The sequence below is a fragment of the Hemiscyllium ocellatum genome, chromosome 32, assembly GCF_020745735.1.
Source record: "Hemiscyllium ocellatum isolate sHemOce1 chromosome 32, sHemOce1.pat.X.cur, whole genome shotgun sequence".
NCBI classification, from domain to species: domain Eukaryota; kingdom Metazoa; phylum Chordata; class Chondrichthyes; order Orectolobiformes; family Hemiscylliidae; genus Hemiscyllium; species Hemiscyllium ocellatum.
The window spans coordinates 42,769,571-42,796,972 of record NC_083432.1 but is presented as its reverse complement, the minus strand read 5'-3'; the positions used below and the strand labels follow the sequence as shown (position 1 = coordinate 42,796,972).

The 27,402-nt window shown below is 42.6% G+C and overlaps 1 protein-coding gene across 4 annotated transcripts in view; it reads right to left on the bottom strand.

Annotated features, from left to right (window-relative positions):
• LOC132830837 (SH3 and cysteine-rich domain-containing protein 2-like) overlaps nucleotides 1–26,796 on the bottom strand; it is a 129,766-nt gene extending 102,970 nt beyond the window's left edge. For 2 of the 4 annotated variants that reach the window (XM_060848713.1, XM_060848716.1), the window contains exon 1: nucleotides 26,647–26,796. In XM_060848713.1, the coding sequence (XP_060704696.1) occupies nucleotides 26,647–26,736 (90 nt within the window). In that variant the 5' untranslated portion in view covers nucleotides 26,737–26,796. Of the gene's footprint in view, nucleotides 1–5,378; nucleotides 5,472–26,646 lie in introns of those variants that run through there. The other 2 variants (XM_060848714.1, XM_060848715.1) reach the window with 2 other exon arrangements.
• Between the last annotated feature and the right edge of the window lie 606 nt (nucleotides 26,797–27,402).

The following is a 27,402-nucleotide window of genomic DNA, read 5'->3' as shown; positions in this document are numbered from 1 at the left end:
TTGCAGAGGAGGTCATGAGACCAGAGGCTGGCAGCTAGCTCAGAGGTTGCCACCCCAGGTCAATGCCACCTCCACGGTCCACAGAATGGCCAGCAGTGCTGCAAGGTCAGTGGCTTCCCCTCTCCACAGGGTAAATGTCATTCTTCTTTGTTACTACACCCACCTCTCACCAAGACCCCCGCTCCATCACTCTCACTGCTGCCTGCAACATCTTGTATTCACACGCAGTTGGCTTCTGTCCTGCTCAGCCAGACCTCTCATCATTGTTCTGCCACCTGTACCAACAAAACATGCTCACTTTCATAGCACACAGTCACTCTCTCTTCCAAATGGGTTGGCTTCTCCTACAACAGGACAGAATGGATCCAGGTTGGGTGGGACGTGGGACATTGCCCTATATAAGGTGCCTCGCAGTAGAAGACCAGGATCACTCCTACAAGGCTGCAGAGACATCTACACCCTGCCAACTGAGGAAGCACCACTCTACATTCCACTGAAACACTCAGTAACCCATCATTGGCCAGGATGCTTCCTCTCCCTCATGTGTAACAGGTACAGGGAGGGTATCTATGGCCAGCTCCAGCAGAATTTACCTCCTTGAATGGAGGCAGACAGAAAGACAGCCGATATCGGTGAGGCTACCTCATGTATGTCCCTTCCAGTTCAGCTACAGATGCATCGCTGGAAGGTCACATTTTGAAAGTTTGATGAGCACATCACCATATACAACTCTGCAGTCAGCCAAGGAAAGAACACTCCAGGTCACTGGTACTTGGGAGGACTGCCCAGAGAACAGGCTCAATCCAAAGCAGGAAAGGATCCTATGGTGTTGGCAATCAGAGACTTCATCCACACGCATGAATGATGGGGGAACAGGAGCATCAGACAGGGATGACGGAGACAATAACTCTCATTGTCCAGAGTATCTGGGAGTCCCAGCAGCTTCAAGCAGGTGATCAGACTGTGGCTGATTCTCAGGACTGCACTAAATAGACACAGCAAGGCATGGACACTGAGCATGAAGGTTGGCTCTCCAGTCAGGTTTTTGTTTTGTGTATTTTTGATTGTAGGCTAAAATGGAGAAAGGATTTTTTTCAAAAAGAAAACAAAGTGTATGGAAGGGATGCTGCTGCTTTCAAAAGCAAATTACCAGCAATTCTTGCTGTTTATTTTGTTGTTTGTTCAACCAGTGGGGGAGTGGGGGGGGGGGGGCGCAAAAACTGGCACGCTGGAAAGCACAGCGAGTTCCTGACGAATAGCTTGTGTGCGAAACGTTGACTCTCCCGCTCCGCAGATGCTGCCTGACTGACTGGTTGCGCTTTTCCAACATCTCACTCTTTGACTCTGATGATTTGGAGATGCCGGTGTTGGACTGGGATGTACAAAAAAGTTAAAAATCATACAACACCAGATTATAGTCCAACAGGTTTAATTGGAAGCTTTCAGAGCGACCCTCCATCAGGTGGTAGTGGAGGGCTCAATCCTAACACAGAATTTATAGGAAAAACTTAGTGTGATGTAACTGAAATTATACGTTGAAAAATTGATTGTTAAGTCTTTCATCTGTTTGAATACCATGAAAGTTTCACTTCTTTTATATGTAAATCACAAAACCTTCCGCCTGATGCTATAAATAAACTGGCCCTAAAACCCTTCACCTCCAGATGATTTGGAGTCTGAGTAATTTATAATACCTTGGGAAAAAAGACAAGGGCTGCATTACCTTGTTAAAAGGAGCAGCTTCATCACAAGCCATACCAAGAGCCACACACTGAATTCTCAGCATCTAGCTTGCACACAGCACGATGGGAAATTGCATCTTGGAGGTTGTTAATGAGTAATAATTCCCCATTAATAAGCACCTATCCCACCCTCATGAGAACTTCATTACGATGCCTGGAATTTGCTAAAGATGCAACACGTTACTGCCAACACGGAGATAAACGTCAGCAGATTGTTCATACCGCTCCTCACAATATCCCACGTCATTCAGGCAACTCTAAAAATTTCAGTCAGACAGACGCACAAATACTGTTTGCCTTTCAAGTAATTTTACAGCACTTGACATGGAGAAGTTTACAGAGAGTAGCACAGTCACTCAAGAACCCAGTTAGACATCAAAACCCAGAGGCTAATTCTCTTTACGCTCAGGCAGCTGGCTCAAGGCTTCCTGCACTTCATCTGGGATTCAAACAGCTTTCACACTCCATTCCTCTCAGCAAACAAAAACAGAGATTTCTGGAAAACCTCAGCAGATCTGACAGCATCTAATCAGAGTTAACATTTCGGAACCAGTGACCCTTCATCCGAACCTTCTTCTGGTCACACCAGACGTTAACTCTAATTTCTCTCCGCAGATGCTGCCAGACCTGCTGAGATTTTCCAGCAATTTGTTTTTGTTTCAGATTTCTACTACCCGCAGTTCTTTTGGTCTTTTTGTCTTCTCAGCAAAGCTGCATTCAGACAGTAACACAGTCACAAGACAGAATGCAGGTGCCCCAATAATGTCAATAAGGACTTCAGTAAGGCATTCGACAGGGTTCCACAAGGGAGACTGGTTAGCAAGGTTAGATCTCATGGAATACAGGGAGAACTAGCCATTTGGATGCAGAACTGGCTCGAAGGTAGAAGACAGAGGGTGGTGGTGGAGGGTTGTTTTTCAGACTGGAGACCTCTGACCAGTAGAATGCCACAAGGATCGATGCTGGGTCTACTACTTTTTGTCATTTATATAAATGATTTGGATGCAAGCATAAGAGGTATAGTTGGTAAGTTTGCAGATGACAGCAAAATCGGAGGTGTAATGGACAGCGAAGAGAGTTACCTCAAATTACAACGGGATCTTGATCAGATGAGCCAATGGGCTGAGAAGTGGCAGATGGAGTTTAATTTAGATAAATGTGAGATGCTGCATTTTAGGAAAGCAAATCTTAACAGGACTTCTACACTTAATGGGAAGGTCCTAGGGAGTGTTGCTGAATAAAGAGACCTTGGAGTGCAGGTTCATAGCTCCTTGAAAGTGGAGTCACAGGTAGATAAGATAGTGAAGAAGGCATTTGGTATGCTTTCCTTTATTGGTCAGAGTATTGAGTACAGGAGTTGGGAGGTCATGTTGCAGCTGTACAGGACATTGGTTAGGCCACTGTTGGAATATTGCATGCAATTCCGGTCTCCTTCCCATTGGAAATATGTTGTGAGACTTGAAAGGGTTCAGAAAAGATTTACAAGGATGTTGCCAGGGTGGAGCATTTGAGCTATAGGGAGAGGTTGAACAGGCTGGGGCTGTTTTCCCTGGAGTGTCAAAGGCTGAGGGGTGACCTTATAGAGGTTGATAAAATTATGAGGGACATGGATAGCGTAAGTAGACAAGGCCTTTTCCCTGGTGTGGGAGAGTCCAGGATTAGAGGGCATAAGTTAAGGGTAAGAGAGGAAAGATATAAAAGAGACCTAAGGGGCAACTTTTTCACACAGAAGGTGGCAAGTGTATGGAAGGAGCTGCCAGAGGACGTGGTGATGGTTGGTACAATTAAAACATTTAAAAGGCATCTGGATGGGTATATGAATAGGAAGGGTTTTGAGGGATATGGGTCGGCTGCTGGCAGGTGGGACTAGACTGGATTGGGATATCTGGACAGCATGGACAAATTGGACCGAAGGGTCTGTCTCCGTGCTGTACATCTCTATGACTCTTGTATTTTGGACCACAAGACAGTCACACTTGCTGCCAAGTGGAGTGGTTAGAGCAAAGGGTGTGCTGGAATAGAAGTATAGGTCCTGCTAAGATCTGCTTTTCCAAAGTGTAGCATCTCGCATTTATCTAAATTAAACTCCACCTGCCACCCCTCAGCCCATTGGCCCATTGTAATCAGAGGTAACCTTCTTCGCTGTCCACTACACCTCCAATTTTGGTGTCACCTGCAAACTTACTATCTATACCTCCTAGTGGAAGGGAAAGGGTTTGAATAATAAAAAGGTGAGAACACACAAGGTGGATGGAGGCTTCAAATGGGGCATGGAGTCCCTACAATGTGGAAGCTGGATTTTTGGTCCACTGAGTCCACACCAACCCTCCCACCCTATTCCTCTAACCCTGCACTTCCCATGGCTAACCCACCTAGCTAGCACATTCTTGGACACTGGGCAATTTGACACAGTCAATCCACCTAAACACCACATTTTTGGACTGTGGGAGGAAACCAGAGCACCCAGAGAAAACGCAGACAAACATGGGGAGACTGTCCGTGTGGAGTGTATACAGTCTCCTTAGTGTGGAATTGATGCTGGTTCCCTGGCGCTGTGAGGCAGCAGTGCTAACCACAGTCACCAGTTGGACGGATGGGCCTGTTTTTTCCATGTTCTGTTGACATGTGATGCTCGTGCTGGTTGTTGAACAACTTGTTGGAAACCCTTCTACACTGGTGTTTACAATTTTCAAATATGTTTAATACAGAATGTGTCAGTTTTCAAGGTAACTGAAATAAAAGGATTGGGATTATTGAATTGGAGAGAGATTGTTCCAGATGCTAAAGGAGGAGGAGGAGAAAAAAAAAGCTTAAGGAAACTCACTACTTTACTTTTTGCAATTAGGACGGTTTCCAGATTACAAAGAGGATTAAAAAATTGTAGGAACATTAGAAGATTCTGATTGGTTGCAGCACCTCTGGAATCTGCTCTGCCTTTCAATACGTTCGCAAACGATAACTTCCTTTAACTTCATTCTCCCATTCTCTGACCGTATCCCTAGATTCGGTTGGTAATTTGCTGGGATTCTATGAGGAGAGAGCAGGGTGCCAGAGTATAGTAACTGACACTTCTCAAGTGCACTAGAAACCAAGCCCCGCTTTTCCGACAGTTATTACAGAGGTTAAAAATGTTATTAAATATGCACAAAATTCCTCAATTTACCTTACCTTTTAGACCCAGCTTATCAAATCAGGTTTCTATACTAAACAAAAATCACTATTATTATAAATGAACAAATTCTACCTACAGGTGAATAACTAAATTGTTGGGATATAACTAGCTGTTCAAGCTCTAACCCCTTATAAAACTGCCCCCCTACACATGCATTGTAAGTAAAACAATTGTGTTATAGTTGTAGGGAAAAACTGGAAAGGCTGTTCAATGGCTCCTGTCCAAAGTTTGTTGAGATGATCCTTTCAGTTCATCAGGACTTGGGGCTCCTTAATAATTTTTCTCTCAGGACTTTCATTTGCTAATAGGAGGCACAGGATAGCTGCTTCACACTTAAAAAAAAAGACTTTGTTTTTGCTTTTAACTGGTAAATCAAAATCTGACAGGAACTGGTGAGGGAAAACATACTGGTTTTATTCAAACTATCAGGTGATTTGTTTTTATAAAAAAAGTAAAGACAGTACCTTCCCGCCCAGAGGTCTGAAGGCTTCTGGTCATATTGTTCAAACTCACAAGCTGCTCAGGAACACAGAAGCCATTGTCGGCAGGTAGAAGGCCCTGGTCGTTGACAAACAGTCATCACTCCACAGACGGACCATTACTTGTTGCTGGGTAAATGTCATTTTGTACACACTCCCTGATGTCAATTCATCCACAATGAAACCTCCCTCACCAGTTGAGCAAACAGTAAGTGCTGGCAGCTTTCTTTTCAAAGTGTGCAGTGATCCTTTCCACAACCCTAGACTTTGAAAACAGACCTTTCTGCCCCATTTCAGTCCACAATCAAAAATACAGAAAATTTAAAAAAGGTACGATCTTTACAGTGGAAAATTGTTGACTCTAACAAGAGCTTCAAACATCAGGGGCACATGTTAGAAATTAGTGAGCAACACCATGAAGAGAAGCCAGTTGGAACTGTTACACAAAAAGTTTGTGGAATATTGTACTCTACCAGGAAAACAAAAAATCATTGAAGCAGACCATGTAAATGGGTAAAAATAAATGTGCCTTGAAGTTAACATTTTCTTTTCTTCCTTTCCTGTTTTTGTTTATACAATCCGACCTGTGAATAGCAGAATTGTACTAGATAGGGAAAAGACTATTTCAATGAACAAACCCAATTTGGACCATCATGAAAAAAGAAAATCAATCTTCCTTTTTTTGAGTACATATGAACTTTTATGCCAATCTGAATCTGGTCTCTCACTCACATCTTATTCGCTTGTGGAAGTATCGGATGTCATAGAATGCAATGTGAATAAGGCTCATCCTCGGATGCACCACCTCACACAAACGTCCAGAAATAGAAAATGGTCACTTGGCTCACATGGCCATCAGAACCACTCTTGGTAATACTTCGGAAATTCACCAAAGATCCTCAGACAGCACCTTCCAAACTCACAACCATTTCCATTCAGAAGAACAAGGGCAGCAGATACATGGGAACACCACCGTATGCAAGTTCCCCTCCAAGTCACTCACCATCCTGACTTGGAAATGTGTCACCGTTCCTTCACTGTCACGGAGTCAAAATCCTGGAATTCCCTCCCTAATGGCATTGTGATCAACCCACAGGAGGTGGACCACAGTGGTTCAAGGAGGCAGCTCATCTCTACCTTCTCAATGGCAAGTAGGGATTAGCAATAAACCTTGGCCTGCCAGTGACACCCACATCCCACAAAAAAAATTTAGAAGAAGATTTAAAATCATTCTATCGACTTCTGTTTGGATGCCATCCCATCCTTCAGATGTTCAAGAAGTTCAATTCTTTTCTATCAAGCCAAGCACTTTTATTCTCCCACAGACTAATTCTCAACTCTTTAAAGGTTTCACTTATCTAAGACTTGAATCGTGCTCCCACGTAGCGCCTTTTATAAGCTCAGAATATCCCAAAAGAACTTTATAACAAAAGAAATAGTTATTATAGTAATGTGGAAAACCTGACACTATGGCACTAGATTAACAACCAGAACACTGCAATAACGTTCTTTGGGGAAAAATAAATTGCTGGAAAAGCTCAGCAGGTCTGGCAGCATCTGTGGGGAGAAATCAGACCTTTTCCAGCAATTTGTGTTTTTGTTTCTGATTCACACATCTTTTAGTTTTTATAACATTCTGTGGATGTGTTTGAATATAATTATGGCAGATGGTGAAATCAGCATTCAACAATAAGTTACTTTAATGGCAAGCAGGTAAGCATAGTCAGTTATTGTGAAAAAAAACTCATGGGGTTCATTAATGCCCTTTGGGGAAGGAAATCTGCCATCCTTACCTGGTCTAGCTTAAATATGATCCCTAACCCACAGCAATGTGGGTGACTCTTAACTGACCTCTGGGCAATTAGCGATGAGCAATAAATGTGAGTCCAGTGAGTAACTTCCACATCCCATAAAACAAAGATTAAACTTGCATTAAGCAGGATCCACAAATAGGAATGTACTGACAAAACAAATTGTCAGACCACAATGTTGATGGAGGATAAATATCAGCCATGATGTTAGGGAGAGTCTCTGCTCTATGACATAGTGCTAAGGAATGCCTTGCATCTATTAAGAGGGCAGAAGGGCTTCAGTGAGTCAGCCTAGATTTTGTGCACAAGTCTCTGAAGTGCAATTTGAACCCATTGTCGTCAGAGTTAACACCAACTCAGGGCAGATGGGTTCCAATTGGAAATGGTATGCACAGCTGTTTAAACAGCACTTCAACTTGACTATAATCTGTTGAATCTTCTCTGATAATGAGGGAAGTACTAAACACTGGTAAGAAACTGTGGTTAATGTCCTCTCCACTGTTGGCAATGATATCTGTTTGTTGACATGGAACTGCTGCATCTGAAAAAGCAAAGAAATTTACTGTGGCTGATTAGCAGCTATTTCACTCAAGCTTCAATGAAAAAAAATTGTATGGTGTAATTCACTTCAGGGATTCAAGAGTCTCATACTGTTTCTGCAGTACCGAAAATCCCACCTTTCTTGTGAAAGCAGTAGATTCCCCCAACTGACCCCTCGTGTTGATGTAAATTATTCTATGCCATTATTTTGAATAGCAGGTGAATTCTCCCCCAGGACTATATCAAAACCATTAGGCATACGCATCGATGATTGTGGAACTTAGTTGGCAGGCTACAATACAGAACATTCCTGATAAAGAGCTTATGCTTAAAAGGGCAACTCTCCTGCTCCTCGGGTGCTGCCTGACTGGCCGTGCTTTTCCAGCACCACACTTTTTGACAATAATACAGAAGAGCCATGACTGGAATGAATGGCAGAACAAGCAATACCTTCTGGTGTCCAAATGTAAATTCCTCAATCAACATCACTAACAAGCAAATTCTGTGGTCATTCTCACATCACTGCTTCTAGGACTTTGCAATGCACAAATTGTCTGCCAGCTTTCATGTATTACAATGGGGAAAGGTTTTGTGTTGGATGTAAAGTGATTTGAGGAGTCCCACAGTCATTGAAAGGTGCTATATAAACACGATTCATTCCTCCTGTCTCGGTGTCTGGAGCCGTCGGTGTAATCTCACTTCTATTACAGTTGTTCCACCAACGTTTGGGATTATTGTTAATGCGGATAGATTTATATTGTATAGTTTGCATTGTGAAAATTAGTTCTTTACTTAACTGCGCTTAGGGGCAGAGAAAGTGGCCTCACCAGGATACAGATTGGCCAGAATAAGAGACACGGGCAATGTAGGGCCTTACTTCTCAGACATGGTTAGAAAAAAGATAAAGTATCTGTGGCAAACAGCAATGGTGTTTTTAGCATTATTCACCATATTTTGAAAAATTAAAAGAGAAGAATTGTAAAACTGATTAACCATTTATAAATGGAAGGTCTTTCCAGTTAACAGAGAGCAGCAATCATGCAGAGACAAGTGCTTAAAAGCCAATTAGTGCTAATCATGAGGGAGGTTCTGTACTGCAAACTGATGTCCACTGGGATCGCCAGTAACTGTCCAAATTTCTGTTTCAAAGAAAGAAGCTTTAATTGGCATCAGGGATATAGAGACAACAAATAACAATGTCAAAGCACACGGTTCCAATTGGATGTGGGAAACAATTTGGTTACTCTGCTTGATTGTCTAAATTGACCACATTCAGCAGCTGCGAATATTAATTCAATGTGTAACGGAACAGATTAAGCAAAAGCGTAGAAAAGTTGTTCCTCAGTGATTGATACAATGCAACAAGGTCATGAATAGTGCATTTAGTTGAACACAATATTATTTTGCTTGTAAAAATGCCTATTCTCCAGACCGAAGACCAAAATCTGTACTTATGCAAAGTGGATATCTAGACATTGGCTTCTGAATAGGTTTATTCGCAATCTCAGCCCCAGTGGAACTTCAAGCCTTGTATCTTGTCCATCATTAAAACTATCCATTCACACCTCTGATGGCATCAGCCACTTTAGCATCTGCATCAGTTCATCTCCTGGTAAACTCTCCACCACGCATTTGCCACTTCTGGAATCCGATTTCCAATGCTATCCCAGCTAGCATCTCATCCAAGTACATCAGCTTAATTAAAATTGGTCCCATCTGCACCAAATCCCACTCACCCATTAACCCTATTCTCCTTGACTTGCAATTGCTTCTGATCTCTCCACCTGAAATTCCACACCTTTTGTTTAAAAAACATGTTATGGGTTTGCTCCCCTTTTTCTCTAACTTCTGAGCTGATAACACCTAGAAACTTGTTCCTTTGATTTGTTGAGCACCCCACCCTCTCCTTTCACACCTTAATGGAGAGCCATGCCTTTAGCTGTACATGCCTCAAGATCCAGGACTCCTTTCCTAAAATTCAAAACCCACTTTTAACTCAGTGTCTGCAATTTTACACAGCAACTCAGGCACATGTGTTCATATTATGTGAAGCAATGTTGTCCTCTGATTGAGGAGTGAAGTAGAATCCTTTGAAGACCCAATGTCAAATTATCACAAACTAAATTCAAGCATAACAACTAAGCTGGGTATAATTTAATTGATAGAGAACTTGAAACTACGTACATGTTTTAAGTTTGTTCTTCAGCAACAAATTGATACTTCTCTGCATGCACTCATTCTTAATATTAGTAGCAGACTCCCTTGACATAGTACATTTATAAACAATTCACTACTTTATAATGACAGCAGCATTGTTCCACAAAGTGGAGATGAACTTTAAGCTGGTCTATTACTTAGACAAAGACTTAATATGATATATTATAGAAAACATTGGGAACAGTAAATTTCTCAATGGAGTCTGAAATCCTCCAGTCAGTTATAGGCTGGAAGTGCAAGCCAACAAGCACAGGAAGGTATCTAGAGTCAGAGATGCACAGCACAGAAACAGACCCTTCGGTCCAACTCGTCCATGCCGACCAGACATCCCAACCCAATCTAGTCCTATTTGCCAGCACTTGGCCCATTTCCCTCCAAACCCTTCCTATACATATACCCATTCAGGTGCCTTTTTAAATGTTGTAATTGTACTAGATTCCACCACTTCCTCTGGCAGCTCATTCCATACACACACCACCCTCTGCATGAAAAAATTGTCCCTTAGGTCTCTTTTAGATCTTTCCCTTCTCACCCTAAACCTATGCCCTCTAGTTCTGGACACCCCCACTCCAGGGAAAAGACCTTGTCTATTTACCCTATCCATTCCCCTCATGATTTTATAAACCTCTAAGGTTACCCCTCAGCCTCTGATGCTCCAGGGAAAACACTTGCAGCCTATTCAACCTCTCCCTATAGCTCAAATCCTCCCAACCCTGGCAACATCCTTGTAAATCTTTTCTGAACCCTTTCAAGTTTCACAACATCCTTCCTCTAGGAGGGAGACCAGAATTGCATGCAATATTCCAAAAGTGGCCTAACTGAAGTCCTGTCCAGCTGCAACATGACCTCCCAACTCCTATTCACAATGCTCTGACCAACAAAGGAAAGCACACTAAACGCCTTCTTCACTATCCTATCGATCTTTGACTCTATTTTCAAAGAACTATGAACCTACACTCCAAGGCCTTTGTTCAGCAACACTCCCCAGGACCTTACCATTAACTGTGTAAGTCCTGCCCGGATTTGCCTTTCCAAATTGCAGCACCTCACACTCATCTAAATTAAACTCTATCTACCACTCCTCAGCCCACTGGCCCATCTGATCAAGATCCTGTTGTACTCTTCTTGCAGCTGTTAAAACTATGAAAGCTTCAACACGTAGCATACCATTTTTAACACTGTGGATCAACTGAATGGTCTATGACAAACCGGACAATATGTTGCTTTATAAACTGCAGGGCCATTATAGCCTGTAGCACAGTGCTGTGCAACAACACCATTTGATGTACAGTTCTGCTATTATGATGGAGGTTCAAAGTGGCTTGTTTTGTCAAGACTGTAGAGCCTAACCACTGAAATTAAGTACAAACCTAGGTGAAAAAGATTAATCATTTGGTATGAGAACTATGATGAATGGAACAATCAGAGTTTAATTGCTTTTCAAGCTACATGCCTGAAACTAGAATCAAACTGGCAGCTTCCTTACTTTTGAACTTGATTAAAACGAGGGTTAAAAATCACAGGCTGCAGACTAACACCAGTATGAACAAGGTACTTTCTGTAGTTTGACGGTGGAGAGCTCTCTTTGGGCAAATACTAGCTTTATTTGGAAAAAAATCATATGTACATTTCATTAGTTGCAAACGGTTTGCCTATAAAGAAACACAACTTTACAAAAATCTGACAAGACAAACAGGAAACATACACAAGTGTTCCTATTTTTATAGCTGCCCCTGACTGGGTTTAATTTCCAAGGAAATAGTTTATTACACCCTTTGCCAGTGATATTGGAAATCTCTGCTTGCCTATTTATCTCACGTTGGGTTAAGCTACAGATGTTCAGTGTTGGCAGATGTGCCATCTAACAATAGTGTAAATCCATTCCTTATATATTGGATTTAGGATTTTATTATGCAAGATGCCTGGAGGAAATCTTTTTCCTATCCCAACATTGACATCAAAGTCAAATCCCTTCACTCAATCAGTCCTAATTAAATGGTAATCAGACTGTGAATTCATGCCATTTCTACGTTGAACATGAGGTAGATGGGCAGGACCTTTCCTGCAGTGCTTTTTGCTTGATTACTCATTATTCGGCTGCAAGAATCAGATAAATATTCAGAATAAAATTCAGGCAATTACAATTAAAGGTGCCCCTGTCAAACTGTTGGGAAAACTGCTACAACCACGTTATCACATTGTCAATCTGCAACATCATTCAAATCATCCTGTAACCAGAAAAGTAACATTTAGATAGTTTGTTTTCTGTCAAGAGTAATTCATTTCAGGAGAAAATCAGTCAAATTTTAACTTTGTAACTGTGGCATTTTTAATTCTGCCTTGCATTCTCCAGGTTATGTATCGAAACAACTTAAAACCAGCTGATCATAAATTTTAAAAAAGCTATTGGAAATAAAATGGAAGATGTCTTTCATAAGCATCCCATCATGATGCTGAAGTTATCAGGATATAGTTTGCAGATTAACATTGCAGCTTGGGTTCAATTTATTCCAGCTCTCAATCAAGTTACCTAGTGTCAGCCGTGACTAAGTGGGTAGCATTATTTCAAAGGTTATTGGTTCAAGTTCCACTTCAGAAGACTTGAACACAGAAATCTAGCCAATACTGGAGAGACTGCTGCACTGTCAGAGGTACCATCCCTCAGATAAGGCATTAAATCAAGGGTCAGTCTGATGTAAACACGCACTCCATCATGACCTGACATTACAGAAAGCGAGAGAAGGCATACAGGCTTCTTTGGGGTTTGACGGGGAAGGTGCAGAAAGTTTTTCTTTCTGCCTTATAGTATATATAGTAAAATTTAAGACAAAGGGGACAAGGAATTTCTGATCAGAGGGTGGTGAAACTGTGGAATTTCCTACGTGGGAGCAAATTGCTGCAGATGTTGGAAACCGTCCTGAAAACAACAAATGCTGGAGCCACAACAGGTCAGGCAGCATCCATGGAGAGGGGGCAAGCCAACGTTTTTCATCGAGAGGACTCTTCAGCAGAGCTGTCGTGAAGTGTGGAGGGATGAGCAATAGTTGGTGGGTGGTGGTGGAGGAGTGCTGGGGAAAGCAATGAAGATGAGTACAGTGGAAGAGATGACTGGAATTCCTATCAGGAGGGAAGAGCAAAACTTCTTCAGAGTATGTTGTCAATTAAATATAATGTAGGAGCAAATTACCGCAGATGCTGCAATCTGTACTGAAAGCAACAATTGCTGGAGATCACGGCGTCAGCTCTGATGAAGAGTTATCTAGACTTGAAACACTAACTTGTGCTCTCTCCATGTATGCTGCCTGACTTACTGTAATTTCCAGCATTTGTTCTTTTCAGTGGAATTTTTTACCACAGAGGTGCTTTTGAGGGTGGGTCACTGGACGGAGATAGATTTTTATATGCTCAAGGGACTCCAGGGTTATGACGCAACGGCAGAAAAGTGGAGTTGAGAATTATTTGATCTCATTGAATGGCAGCATGGACTCAATGGGCTGAATGGCCTACTTCTGTTCCTATGTCTTGTGGTCTTATGTCAATATACAGGAACACTGCGATTAATGGTGGATAGGCAGACACTTCCTGTGACCTGTCACAGTTAGCTGTCATCACAGGCCACAACGCATACAAGTAGAATATTTATTGGGCTTTCAGAATAAAATCAGTGTTAAAACAAAGCCCCAGTGGCTTGCACAGATAGATGTTGAAACAGGTCTTCAGATAGCATGGGAGCTCTCCTTCGTGCTCTGTCAACAACCTTTTAACCAATCACCATTTAAACAGAATTTGGTTATTATTGTTTGCTGTTTGTGGAATCTTGCTGTGCATATTGGCTATCCCCATGTTAAATACATAATTAAACTTTAAAAGCATTTCACTACTTGCAAGCTACTTTGGCCATTCTATGTTTTGCCACAATGTGATTTAAATACATGTTTTTTTTAAAATAAAAGCAAAGGCTTTGAGGGAGAAGCTGATGACTTGTGACAGATATGCACAGCAGAGTAAAGAATAAAAAAAAACACATTTCAGTCAATACTTTAGTCAAAGTGCTTCCTCTGGGATCAGGTTAATGCAAGATTTCACAAGGTCAAACATTAAAAATTAAAGAGTTAATTGCTTTAGGAATTTGGCCAGAAAGCAAGACGCGACTGCAATGCAATATTCCAAAATCTCATTTCCTGATGTCAGCCCTCAAGTCTCAAAAATCATTAAAACAAACATTTTCATTCCTCCTCACCCAAGCTCCATTCTTGATAGTTTGTGTATTCAGATACATTGGATTTTAGCAAATTAAACAGTGGCAAACGGAATACCATTAACACCTTATTCAATCCCAAAGCCTGCATCATGTACTAAAATTTGATTCACACTGATTAGTTTCTCTCAGTCCAACTGCAAATTAGACAGTTTAATTAAGACAGGAAATGAGTAGAAATTTATTCACTCAAATTGTGAATGTTTGCAATTCCCTACTGCAATGGTTTGCGGGTGCTGTTTTGTGAATATAATTAAAGGTTGGGATGCATAACTTTATGATCTATCAGAGAATTAAGGCATAGGAGGATGGGCAGAAAAATATAGCTGAAACGCAGGATCAGTCATGATCATACTGAATGGGAGACCTGGCCTAATGGGCCTTATGGCATGCTCCTATTTCTTGTATTCTTCGTAATGCTATTTTCTCATTTTATTTCCCGAACGGGAAAGTGTCCCTGTTTTACACTGTCCCGCAAACTTTGCTCAGATATGGCGCATGTTACATGTGACAGGATGGGAGAAAGGGAGGGATGCAGATGCTGGAGAGTCAGAGTCAAAAAGTGTGGAGCTGGAAAAGGACAGGTCAGGCAGCATCCGAGGAGCAGGAGAATCAATGTTTCGGCATAATCCCTTCATCAAGGAGGTGATAGGATGTCTGATCAAACTCAACACACCTCAATGATTAAGTTGCAGCAGAACATTTCTCTGCATCTGCTGCACATTCCTACTTCCTGGCCACAAACGAACTTAAGATAATCTTGGAGTCAGTTTCTCCAATCATGTCTATCCAACCCCAAGTCTATCCAATCTCTCATTATTAAAACTCTCCAGTCCAGATAACATCCTGGTAAATCTCCTCTGCACCATCACATCCTTCCTTTAACGTGGATTCCGGAGTCACACAATATGCTAGCTGAGCCCAAATCAACTTTATACACAGTGTTCCAGCATAACCTCTTTGCTCTTAAAGCTCTATGCCTCACCTAACACAGGTATGCATCTCACATGCCAGTTGCAAGGACTCAAAATTCATAAAAAGATGATAAGTATTTTCTTTATAATTAATGACTTTCTAATGGACTGTGCAGCTTTGAAACAAGCAATACCCAAGAATTCAGGTCAGACAAGCACTCATTGAGTATCAAAAAGATGAATTTCATGTAAACCATTAAAAATCAGGGGAAAAAAAGCTATTCTAACATGGCCTACACAAATTACACATCATTGAAACAATTGTGCATTTTTTTTTGGTTAATTAAGTTTTCAAACTCACTTAGTAGATTAGGTTAGATTCCCTACAGTGGGGAAACAGGCCCTTCAGCCCAACAAGTCCACACTGACCCTCCGAAGAGTAACCCACTCCAGGCCCATCTCCCTATAACTAATGCACCATACACCATAGCAATTAGCCCGGCCAATCCACCTGACCCGCACACCTTTGGACCCTGGGAGGAAACCAGAGCACCCAGAGGAAACCCATGCGGACGTGGGGAGGATGTGAAAACTCCACGCAGACAGCTACCTGAGGCTGGAATTGAACCCGGGTCCTGGGCGCTGTGAGGCTGCAGTGCTACATCACACTGAGCCACTGTGAAAAAAGGTGGTGTTAACAATTATCCAATTTCTCAGTCCTATTATGTATCAATCAGGATTTGGTCCATTACACAGCACATGCTTGTGGATAATGGTTTGTTCCTCCAATACATAAAAAGACTTCAGCTCCATATCACTAAACCAGCTGTTTGCAAGTGATAGCCATTTCCCTTCTTTCTCTACCCAAAGTTTAACTGAGAGCAAACACTGGCTTGAAATAATGTTGATGTAAGAGAAGGTAAAATTATTTTATTAAACATCTCTGGTTGGAATATATTTTGATTATATTTTAGCTTGCAAGCTAGTAAACAACTGGGTAAAAACAGGTAGTAAAGTAGAATCATTTCCCTCAAATTCACTTTCATCATAGTTCAATTAAACAAAGTAAATGTTTGAACTGTAGTTGAGAGGGGAAATTTTTTTTAAGATTAGATTACTTACAGTGTGGAAACAGGCCCTTCGGCCCAACAAGTCCACACCGACCCGCCGAAGCGCAACCCACCCATACCCCTACATTTACCCCTTACCTAACACTACGGGCAATTTAGCATGGCCAATTCACCTGACCCGCACATCTTTGGACTGTGGGAGGAAACCTGAGCACCCGGAGGAAACCCACGCAGACACGGGGAGAACGTGCAAACTCCACACAGTCAGTCGCCTGAGTCGGGAACTGAACCCGGGTCTCAGGCGCTGTGAGGCAGCAGTGCTAACCACTGTGCCACCGTGCCGGTTGGGTGTAAAAAAAATGATATTTCTATGCTTACACTTATTGTTACGAAATGCCATTCTGTTGGCCATATTGACTGTGACAATGAAATGTCAATACCCAGGGCCACGAACCATCTCTTATCTTAGGTATCACATGGATAAAGGAGATTTGATTAGCCAAATGGGCAAGAGACTGAATCCTTGGCCCTGGAAAATGCTTTCAGGTGTAGACAGGAGTATAAAAAGTATCCTCGTAGCTACATGAGTCCCACAGAAATTATTTTGGCCGTCTCTACTCTGTTCCTTGCATTATTACCCAAGCCCATTGTATCAAATGTCTTTTAATTAGCAGTATGCAGACGTTAAGAGCTACTTCTCTGGGGTGAAGTACACTGATGAAAGTGACGAGGGAGCAATACTCTGTTTCTAGTCAGTCATTCTATACATAATTAAGCATTATTTGATGCTAGCACTGGGTTACTGAAATGGAAAATATTCCATTCCCTAGCATTGTCTTCATTATCAAATAAATATAAAAAGAAATAAACTATTGGAAATAATTAAGTTCAAACATTCACAGATAAAGAAGTTTTATTTCTCAGTTTTTATTTCAAACCTTGAACACCAAAGTTTCTACCTAATAAATTCAATCACAAACTGGTATACTAAATACAATGTTATCCTCCCCTTAACATTGAAAGATATACGTCAGAATAACACTGAATTGATGCAACATCAAACATCAATCCTCCTGTCACTGCAAACACAAGTCATTTTTTTAAAAATGAAGCCAATAAACAAATAGAAATTTCTCCACACACATACATTGTTACTGTATTACACTGTTGAACACAAAGACCATAGTGAAACTTCAGAAACGTTGTTTCAAGAACCTAGATAATTTGGTTGCTAGTCCCAAAGCTGCTAGGGCAGGAGTCCCAGGAATTTGATCCAGTAACACTAAATAAACAGTGATATAGACCCAAGTCAGATGGTTAGTGGTTTGGAAGGGAACTTGCAGGTGATGCGGTTCCCATGTATCTCCTGCAATGGTCCTTCTAGTTGGTAGGGCCACATGTTTGGAAGATGCTGCCTAAGGAGCCTTGCGTAATTTCTGCCATGCACCTTGCTACTGAGCTGCAGTGAAGGGAGTGAATGTTATGGTTGATGTGGAGGAGTTGATTCCTGGACTGATGGGATTGAACTAAGAGGTAACATTAAGCAGCATGGGCCTACACTCATTCGAGTTTAAATAAGAACACCTCAAAGTTTATTAAAGATGAATGGTCCTGAGTGTTGAGATTATTCCCTTTCATGGGAAAATCCAGAACAGCAGATCTCCATTTAACCATTAAAAAGAAATTAAAGAAACTGCAGATGCTGGAAATCAGAAACAAAAACAGATATTGCTGGAAAAGCTCAGCAGATCTGACAGCATCTGTGGAGAGACATGTTTCAGGTCCAATGAGTCTTCCTCAGAACTGATGCAGATGCGGTCTGCTAGACCTGCTGAGCTTTTCCAACAATTTCTGTTTCCGTTTTAAAATAAGTGGTTTCCCATTTCAGATAGCAATGAGGACAGACTGTTTTCTCTCAGAGGGCAATCAATCTTTGGAATTGTCTTCTCCAGGGGAGCAGTTGGGGCTGTGCTTTTGAATATAACGAGGGCAGATATTTGACCTACCTGGGAGTCAAGGGTTACAGTTGGTGGGGGAAGAAGGGCAAACAACAAAGGGGTGATAAAGAGCACAATCAGATCAGCTACAAAGTGGCCAAATGCTGCTCCTATTCCTTATATTATTATGTTAATCTGGTAAAACCTCTCCTTAAATTGAACAGCAGTTATTTTTAAACTGTGGAAGAAAATCACTCAATTATAATTCTGTGTTTTTAACAGCTGGTTTTACTCACACATGTAAATCCCCTCATTTTTACTTTGCTTAGTGATTTTACACTGATGTCGTTTGCACATAGTTTTCACATTTTATTATCATGGTGTCATTGCATTAAAAAATCCATGTAGTTTGAACTGTATTTCCTATTACAAAGCCATAGAAATGTCAGCACAGGCAAGGTATCTTCCTGCCAATGATCCTCTGTGCAGCTATCAACTTTAATCCTATTTTCTAGCTTTTGATATTTTTCCTTTTGAAGTTTTTTTTTCTAATTTCTCATTAATTGAAATTGAATGAGCCAAATTCTGACAGCAATATTGGACTGCCAGTAATCAGGCCCATCACCACCCCCCGCCCCCCTCCTCCCAATAAGACTATTCAACTCAGCAAGGCTGTTTCTGTGAATCATTTATTCAATTCTTCTGGGATTCTCTCCCTGAAGGAAGGTCTGGCCCATTTTGTGATCTCCAAAATGGATAGAGTAAGGAAGCAGCTACCAATTCTACCCAGCCAAAAAAAATACCCTTGCTGTTTTACCAAACATTTCCCCAATCTATAGAAATTAAGAATGAGAGGATGTCTCAAACTCCAGATAGAATCATAGAGATGCCCAGCATGGAAACAGACCCTTCGGCCCAATCTGCCCAAGCTGACCAGATATCCCAACCCAATCTAGCCCCACCTGCCAGCACCCGGCCCATATCCCTCCAAATCCTTCCTATTTATATATCCATCCAAATGCCCCTTAAATGTTGTACCAGAGTAACAAAGATTGATGAGGGCAGAGCAGTAAGGCGTTCGACAAGGTTCCCCGTGGGACACTGATTAGCAAGGTTAAATCTCATGTAATACAGGGAGAACTAGCCAACTGGATACAGAACTGGCTCAAAGGTAGAAGGCAGAAGGGAGTGGTGGAGAGTTGTTTTTCAGACTGGAGGCCTGTGACCAGTGGAGTGCCACAAGGATCGGTGCTGGGTCCTCTTCTTTTTGTCATTTACATAAATGATTTGGATGTGAGCATAAGAGATATAGTTAGTAAGTTTGCAGATGACAGCAAAATTGGAGGTATTACTTCAGATTACATTATCTGGACCAGATGGGCCAATGGGCTAAGAAGTGGCAGATGGAGTTTAATTCAGATAAATGCAAGGTGCTGCATTTTGAGAAAGCGACTTATATAATTAACGGGAAGGTCCTAGAAAGTGTTGCTGAACAAAGAGACCTGGGAGTGCAGGTTCATAGCTACTTGAAAGTGGCATCGCAGGTAGATAGGATAGTGAAGGCGGTGTTTGGTATGCTTTCCTTTATTGGTCAGAGTATTGATTGAGTACAGGGGTTGGGAGGTCATGTTGCGACTGTACAGGGCAATGGTTAGGCCGCTGTTGGAATATTGCATGCAATTCTGGTCTCCTTCCTATCGGAAGGATGTTGTAAAACTTGAAAGGATTCAGAAAAGATTTACATGGATGTTACTAGGGTTGGAGGATTTGACGTACAGGGAGAGCTGAACAGGCTGGGGCTGTTTTCCCTGGAACGTCGGAGCATAAGGGGCAACCTTACAGAGGTTTACGAAATTATGAGGGTCATATGATTAGATTAGATTACTTACAGTGTGGAAACAGGCCCTTCGGCCCAACAAGTCCACACCGACCCGCCGAAGCGCAACCCACCCACACCCTACATATACCCCTTACCGAACACTACTGGCAATTTAGCATGGCCAATTCACCTGACCCACACATCTTTGGACTGTGGGAGGAAACCGGAGCACCCGGAGGAAACCCACGCAGACACGGGGAGAATGTGCAAACTCCACACAGTCAGTCACCTGAGGCGGGAATTGAACCCAGGTCCCTGGCGCTGTAAGGCAGCAGTGCTAACCACTGTGCCACCGTGCTGCCCATGGATAGGATAAATAGACAAAAGTCTTTTCCCTGGAATCGGGTAGTCCAGAACTAGAGGGAATAGGTTTAGGGTGAGAGGGGAAAGGTATAAAAGAGACCTAAGGGGCAACGTTTTCACACAGAGAGTGGTATGTGTATGGAATGAGCTGCCAGAGGATGTGGTACTTTCACTTATCAATCAATTCAGAGTCCAACTTGTTCTTAAGGAATTAAAGGTTATGGTGAGCAGGTGGGTAAGTGGAGCAGGTCCATGAAAAGATCAGCCATGATCTTATTGAACGGTGGAACAGGTTTGAGGGGCCAAATAGCCCACTCCTGCTCCGGTTTCTTATGTTTCCCTAAAAAGGTAGTAGAAATCTGGAATGGAAGAAAATAAAATGAAACTCTAGAATTCTTGCAAATGTTTTTATAATGACTAAAGTGTCAGCAGGTTGGACCTATACTCATTGGAATTTAGGTGAGTGAGTGAGTGAGTGAGAAGTGACCTTATTGATGTGTACCAGGTTACATGGGGGTTGTTAGCTCAGTTGCCTGGATGGCTGGCTTGCAGCACATATTCCAGCAGCATAGGTTCAAATCTTAGAGGTTGAGGTCACCCTGAAGGCCCACCTTCTCAACCTTCCTTGAAATGCTGTGGCCCTCGGGTTAAACTTAACACTGGTCTTGCTTCTCTCAAAATAAGGCTATGGTGATCTTCATACGGATCTCAGGGGGACTTGACAGGGTAAATGCTCAGTGCACGTTTCCCCATATGGGGAAAATCTCAAACTGGGGGGGTGTCAAAATTTACAAGAAGGGCTCTCCCATTTGAGATGAAGGATTTTCTTCTCAGGGGGAATGTTAGTCTATGGAATTCTCTTTCATAGAGATCAAGGCTGTCTACTATTGAACATAAAGACCAGGTTCAATGGACTTTTGATTGACAAGAGTCAAGGGAGACAGGTTAGATGATGATGTTCAGGCTACAATCAGATTGGCCATGTTCCTATTGAATGGCAAAGCAGACCAACGCATTGAATACCCTACACCTGTTTCTGTTTCATATGAATTATATTTCTGGCATCCTTCGAATGACAAATCCTACAAACCTAGCAGCTCAAGAACCCTTATATCTCCATCAAGCCATAGGTCATTTTGATCAGGAATGGCATACGTTGTTATTTCCCATGTGATCACAAGAGAGTGAATAGCATCATGAAATTGTCACAAAAAGAGTGCATTGTTGTGGAAGTTTGGTAAAGTTGTTGTTTCTGTCAGGACTCTATCCCTTTCCCTCAGCTCCCTCGCCTCTGCCACATTTGTTCCGATGAGGCCACTTTCCAAAGTGGTGCTCTTAATATGTGCTCCTTCTTCTCCAATCGTGGATTCCCACCTACAGTTGTTGACAGGGCTCTCGATAGCATGTGGTCCATCTCCTGCCCCATGACCCTCACCACCTCCCAGAATAAGGATAGGGTTCCTCTTGTTCTTACCTTTCACCCCACCAGCCTTCACATGCAAAAAATAATCCCCCACCATTTTCGCCAACTCCAACACGACGCCACCGCTAAATACATTTCCCTCCCTCCTCCTGTCTGCGTTCCGCAGAGATCATTCACTCCAGGACAACCTCGTCCACTCCTCCATCACACACGGCAGCTTCCCATCACACCTAGCACCTCTCCCATGACACCTAACACCTCTCCCATGCAATCAGAGAAGGTGCAACCCCTGCCCCTTTACCTCTTCCATGCATCAAAGGCCCCAGACACTCAGTTCAGATTAAGCAGCGTTTCACTTGTACTTCTTTCAATTTGGTCTATTGTATTCATTGCTCCCAATGTGGTCTCCTCTATATCGGAGAGATAAAACACCGACTGGGTGATCGCTTTGCTGAGCTCCTTCAATCTGTGCGCAATCAGGTCCCGGACCTCCCTGTGGCTTGCCACTTCAACACACAATCCTGCTCCCATGCCCACATGTCTGTCCTTGGCCACATGTCTGTCCTTGGCCTGTTGCAATGTTCCAGTGAAGCGCGACGCAAACTGGAGGAACAGCATCTCATCTTCCAACTAGGCACGTCACAGCCTGCCGGTCTCAACATTGAATTCAACAACCTCAGATGATTATCCCATCTCAACCCCTTGGTTTTCATTCTGCTCTGTAGTTTTACTTCATTTATTTTATTTACCTTTTTTTTAAAATTTCTTTTTCACTGTTCTGTACCTCTGATTTCTTGATTGTCTCTCTTTTTCTCGCTCCCCACTCGCTCATCACCTTTTTCCTCTCTTCATCCCCCTTTGCTACCCTTCTCCCCTGTTTTCCATTTTGCCTCTGCTTCACCTATCCCCCATATAATTTGTCACATAGCGCTGGCTTCAGCCTTGGTCATTCACAGCTCCTAATCTCCCTATAATCTCTCTGTGCACTGTCATTATCACCTCTTTATTTTACCTTTGCTTCTGGAGCCATGACTCACCTTCTCTCAGCCTAGTATAAATACCTCCCTATTTCTCCCAATTTTTAGCTTTGACAAAGGGTCAGTTAGACTCGTAATGTCAGCTCTTTTCTCTCCTTACAAATACTGCCAGACCTGCTGAGATTTTCCAGCATTTTCTCTTTTGGTTGTTGTTCCATCTATTGAACACAGATCAATCCATTTCCACAAGTGCAATAGGTCATTACATTAGAAAACACATTATACAGCCCAGAGGATGGACATTAGAATTTGTTCAGCATCACATCATCTTAAATAGGGCAAAAGCACTTTCAAACAGGAACTTAAAGTAGAAACAAAAATAGAAGTGAGCGTTTAAAGGAAAATTAAGGGAAGCTGGTGGGGAGTAGCTTAGATTAGATTTTTTAGATTACTTACAGTGTGGAAACAGGCCCTTCGGCCCAACAAGTCCACACCGACCCGCCGAAGCGCAACCCACCCATACATTTACCCCTTACCTAACACCACGGGCAATTTAGCATGGCCAATTCACCTGACCCGCACATCTTTGGACTGTGGGAGGAAACCGGAGCACCCGGAGGAAACCCACACAGACACGGGGAGAACATGCAAACTCCACACAGTCAGTCGCCTGAGGCGGGAATTGAACCCGGGTCTCTGGCGCTGTGAGGCAGCAGTGCTAACCACTGTGCCACCGTGCCACCCACAACATTCCCTACAGCGTGGAAACAGGCCCTTCGGCCCAACCAGTCCACACTGACCCATTTCTCTAACCCTATGGGCAATTCATATGACTTGCACATCTTTGGATTGTGGGAGGAAACCCACACAGACATGGGGAGAATGTGCAAACTCCGTACAGACAGTTGCCAGATGCTGGAATTGAACCTGGGATCCTAGTGCTGTGAGGCAGCAGTGCTAACCATGGAGCCACCATGGGTTTAAAAGGTAAAAGGAGCAGCAGCAACAATACTGACAATGTCACCATTCATTGAGCTTCCCAAAAGGTATTTTAGATATGGATCAGAAACGGGATTACTACCTAACTTTTTCTCTCACTTGCCCAGAAATACAGACGAGTAATAACATCCAAACCATAAACCAGTAGGGATGGGCAAGCACACCTCACACTTGGAATAATAGATCAAAACATAAACTTATTTTTTCAATACAATGCTTGGATAATGAATGGCAAACGTAGCTCCCTTGAGTAGATACAGCTATGATTTAACTCAGTACAAAACCACTTGAATCCAGGTCACATCCAAATGAAGTTAAGGTTCTGAAATTGGTCTCAATGATTTGGGGTGAAGACAGAAAAACAAAATTGAGTTCCCATCCCCTCTCATTCATTACAACTAGAAGTTGAGTGAGACAATATCAGATTGGAGTATATCCAAGCTCAGGTGCAGTGTTCATCACTCTGACAATGTGCTGACACTCACCATTCAGACTCCCATGAAAAAAGTACCATGGGAGAGCTGTTAGTCTGATAAAGGTGATCAGACAAGAGTTAGAACCTTTATGGGAAGGGCAGAAATTTGAAACCATATATATTCATATCGATTTATATATCTAAACACACACTTGCACACCTGAACATGTGAATTATGAAAGACTGCTGTATTTATCACTCCTGGTCATAGAGATGTACAGCACAGAAACAGACGCTTCAGTCCAACCCATGCATGCCGACCAGATATCCCAACCCAATCTAGTCCCATCTGCCAGCACTTGGCCCATAACACTCCAAACCCTTCCTATTCATGCATCCATCCAAATGCCTCTTAAAATGTTGCAACTGTACCAGCCACCACTCTGGCAGCTCATTCCATACCCGTACCACCATGTGTGTGAAAAAGTTGCCCCATATGTCTCTTTTATATTTTTCCCCTCTCACCCTAAACCTATGCCCTCTAGTTCTGGACTCCCTGACCACAGGGAAAGACTTTGCCTATTTACCCTATCCGTGCCCCTCATAATTTTGAACAGGACTTCCTAAGTTTATGGTGATTTTACCTCTACACCAGCCTCAATGTTCCATAGTAACCTTGAAATGTTTGCGCTAAGAGACCTGCCCTTTCATCAAAAATCATGTTAACCTCTGTATTGGATGATTGGTGGTTTCATTACAAAACTTCACACTTCCAATGTCACGTCCAGTTAAACATGCTCCCTTTATTCCCCCAAACTGTTGCAATCAAAAGAAATGTATTCAAAGATAATGATGAGAAAATGGCTGTGGTTCTTCTGTGTTAGAGCCGTAGATGTGTAGAGCACGGAAAGAGACCCTTTGGTCCAACTTGTCCATGCCGACCAGATATCCTAACTTAATCTAGTTCCATTTGCCAGCACTTAACCCATATCCCTCTAAACCCTTCCTATTGGTGTTCTGTGTTGCTGTAAACAGCAGACCATATCTTGGGAGGGTTGGTGACCCGAATACAGAGGTATTTAAATTCATCTTGGATCCAAATCTCGAACAAAAAAAAAAGTGCAACATCACCTTTAACTTAACATACATCTGCAAGTATTTTAATACATAACACTCAGTCATAATGCCCTCAAAAATTCAGTAGGTGCAAATATTTAATATTTCAGCTGACAATGAAAATAAACACTGGCACTGATTTAACTGTTTCAAGACAAGGGTTGTGACAGACATCAATGGGCATACAGCCACACAAGTCAAAGGTTGACCAGTGGAAATCTGTGTAGATTTTATAAATGGACAATTTAATTGTTTGTGATCCATGTTATTCAAAGTGATGTCACATGACCGGCTCATCTCCTATACAGTATTAATATAACTATCAACTACAATAATTTCTCGTCTTCCTAGCCCGCCATCCCACATTCAGTAATCCCACTGTTAGACCGATGACCATCCTCAGAAAGGCAAATGTGCCTTTGCATCGGTGCTCGCCAGTTAATAGGAAGTCTGAGTACACGACCTTCTTGAAACATCCCGAAACCATGTACGTACAAGGGAGCATTTTTAATTATGCCCGGCAAAAGTGCCACTCGTTGTCAACTCCATGGAAGTGGGTACCTCCAATAGATGTGCCAGAATTGAAAAAAAAAATTCAGCGCACTCGTGACTGAACACATCGAATTGATTGAAGATGTCAAGTGCAGTAACATTCGCGCAAGGACAACAGTACTGACCGGACTGGGGCAAGAATCAGAGGGAACACGATCCAGTGTACACGTTGCTTACTAGATTACAGGGCAATGATCATGACAACCTGCCCTCCCTGCTTCTCAATCACTCCGATAGACATCGACAGAAAGAATCTACCAAGATCCAGCAATCATAGTCACCCACCGCTTGCAGAACACACACACACACAGTTTCATGCACACCTCATGTATCAATTTCTGCAGCTGATTTCGGAACTCGACATTGCAAGAGCTTGTCATTTCTTTAAGTCTCTTTATAAAAAAAACGCAAATGTCAAGGAGGGAGAAAATAAAGAGAGTGAGAGAGAGAGAGACCTTATTTGGATAGTCCCTCATCTCCCAGCTCAGACCCCCAACGTTGCAAAAAAGTCTATAGACACTTTACAGCAGGATAACATGTCACTCAAAACAACACAGCTCCCACCCATTGGCTCGGCAATTTGCTTCTGTAACCGGATTCAAAAGTCATTGCTTTTAAAAGCAAAATATGCAACTTCAAAAATAAATAAAGCTCTTAATTATAGGTAGGACTCTGGATTGCCTCACTGCTGACAATCCCTGTCATGGGCATCAGAATCACATTGCACAGAACGAGGCCATTCAGTCCGTAGTGCTCATTCTTCGACAGAGCTGTCGAATTGAAAATAAACCTGAAGTGTCTCGATGCCAGGGTGAAGCTACTGCAGCTGCTAACTGTCTCACCTTGGTTTCTTGGTGGCTGCAGACGGAGCCGGGTGACCTCTGCAGTTCTGTTTTCTGAGGCTCGCTTTCAGTCTCGCTGTTTTCTGTCATGGTCCGGCTCGCTGAGCTTTAAATCCTCCCCCTTCAGTTACTCTCAGCGGCTGCTCCGAACAACTCACACTCCACTCTCCAACTTTGCTACAATTCCCAATGTAGCAAGCCGGGCGCCCCGCCCCTCTCCGCCGCTGATTGGTCCCCTCCGCCACTACGGCGCGTGGCGGCCTGACTGACGCCTGCAATTGGTTGAGACCGTGGAAAGGGGCGGGCTAACGGGGGGTTGTGGGCGGGTCAAATGAAGCTAGTCACCCAGCTCTTGTTGTGTCCAGTTCCTGTTCTGTCCAGTCCCAATTGTAGGCATTATTCTCATCAGCTTGTTCAGGGAGGTTATTACCCGTCTCTGGAACAAGTGGGGCTCGAACCCAGGCTCCCCGGCTCAGAAGGAGGGACACTATCTCTGCAACTCTAGTATCTCATTGTACGAAGTCAAAGGTCACACAAATAGTCCAGTGGATTTAGCTGAAAACACTAGCTTTCGGAGCGCTGGTCCTCCATCAGGTGCTAGATTGTGTTTTCAAGTACATCTATTGGACTATTGCCTGGTGTTGTGTGATTTTTGAGCCAGTCCGAACCAACACCTCTACATCATATCTCACTGTAGGCCTTACCTCATGCATCTCTACAGGGATGGTAGTACATACCTTGGAGTGGTTGTATTAT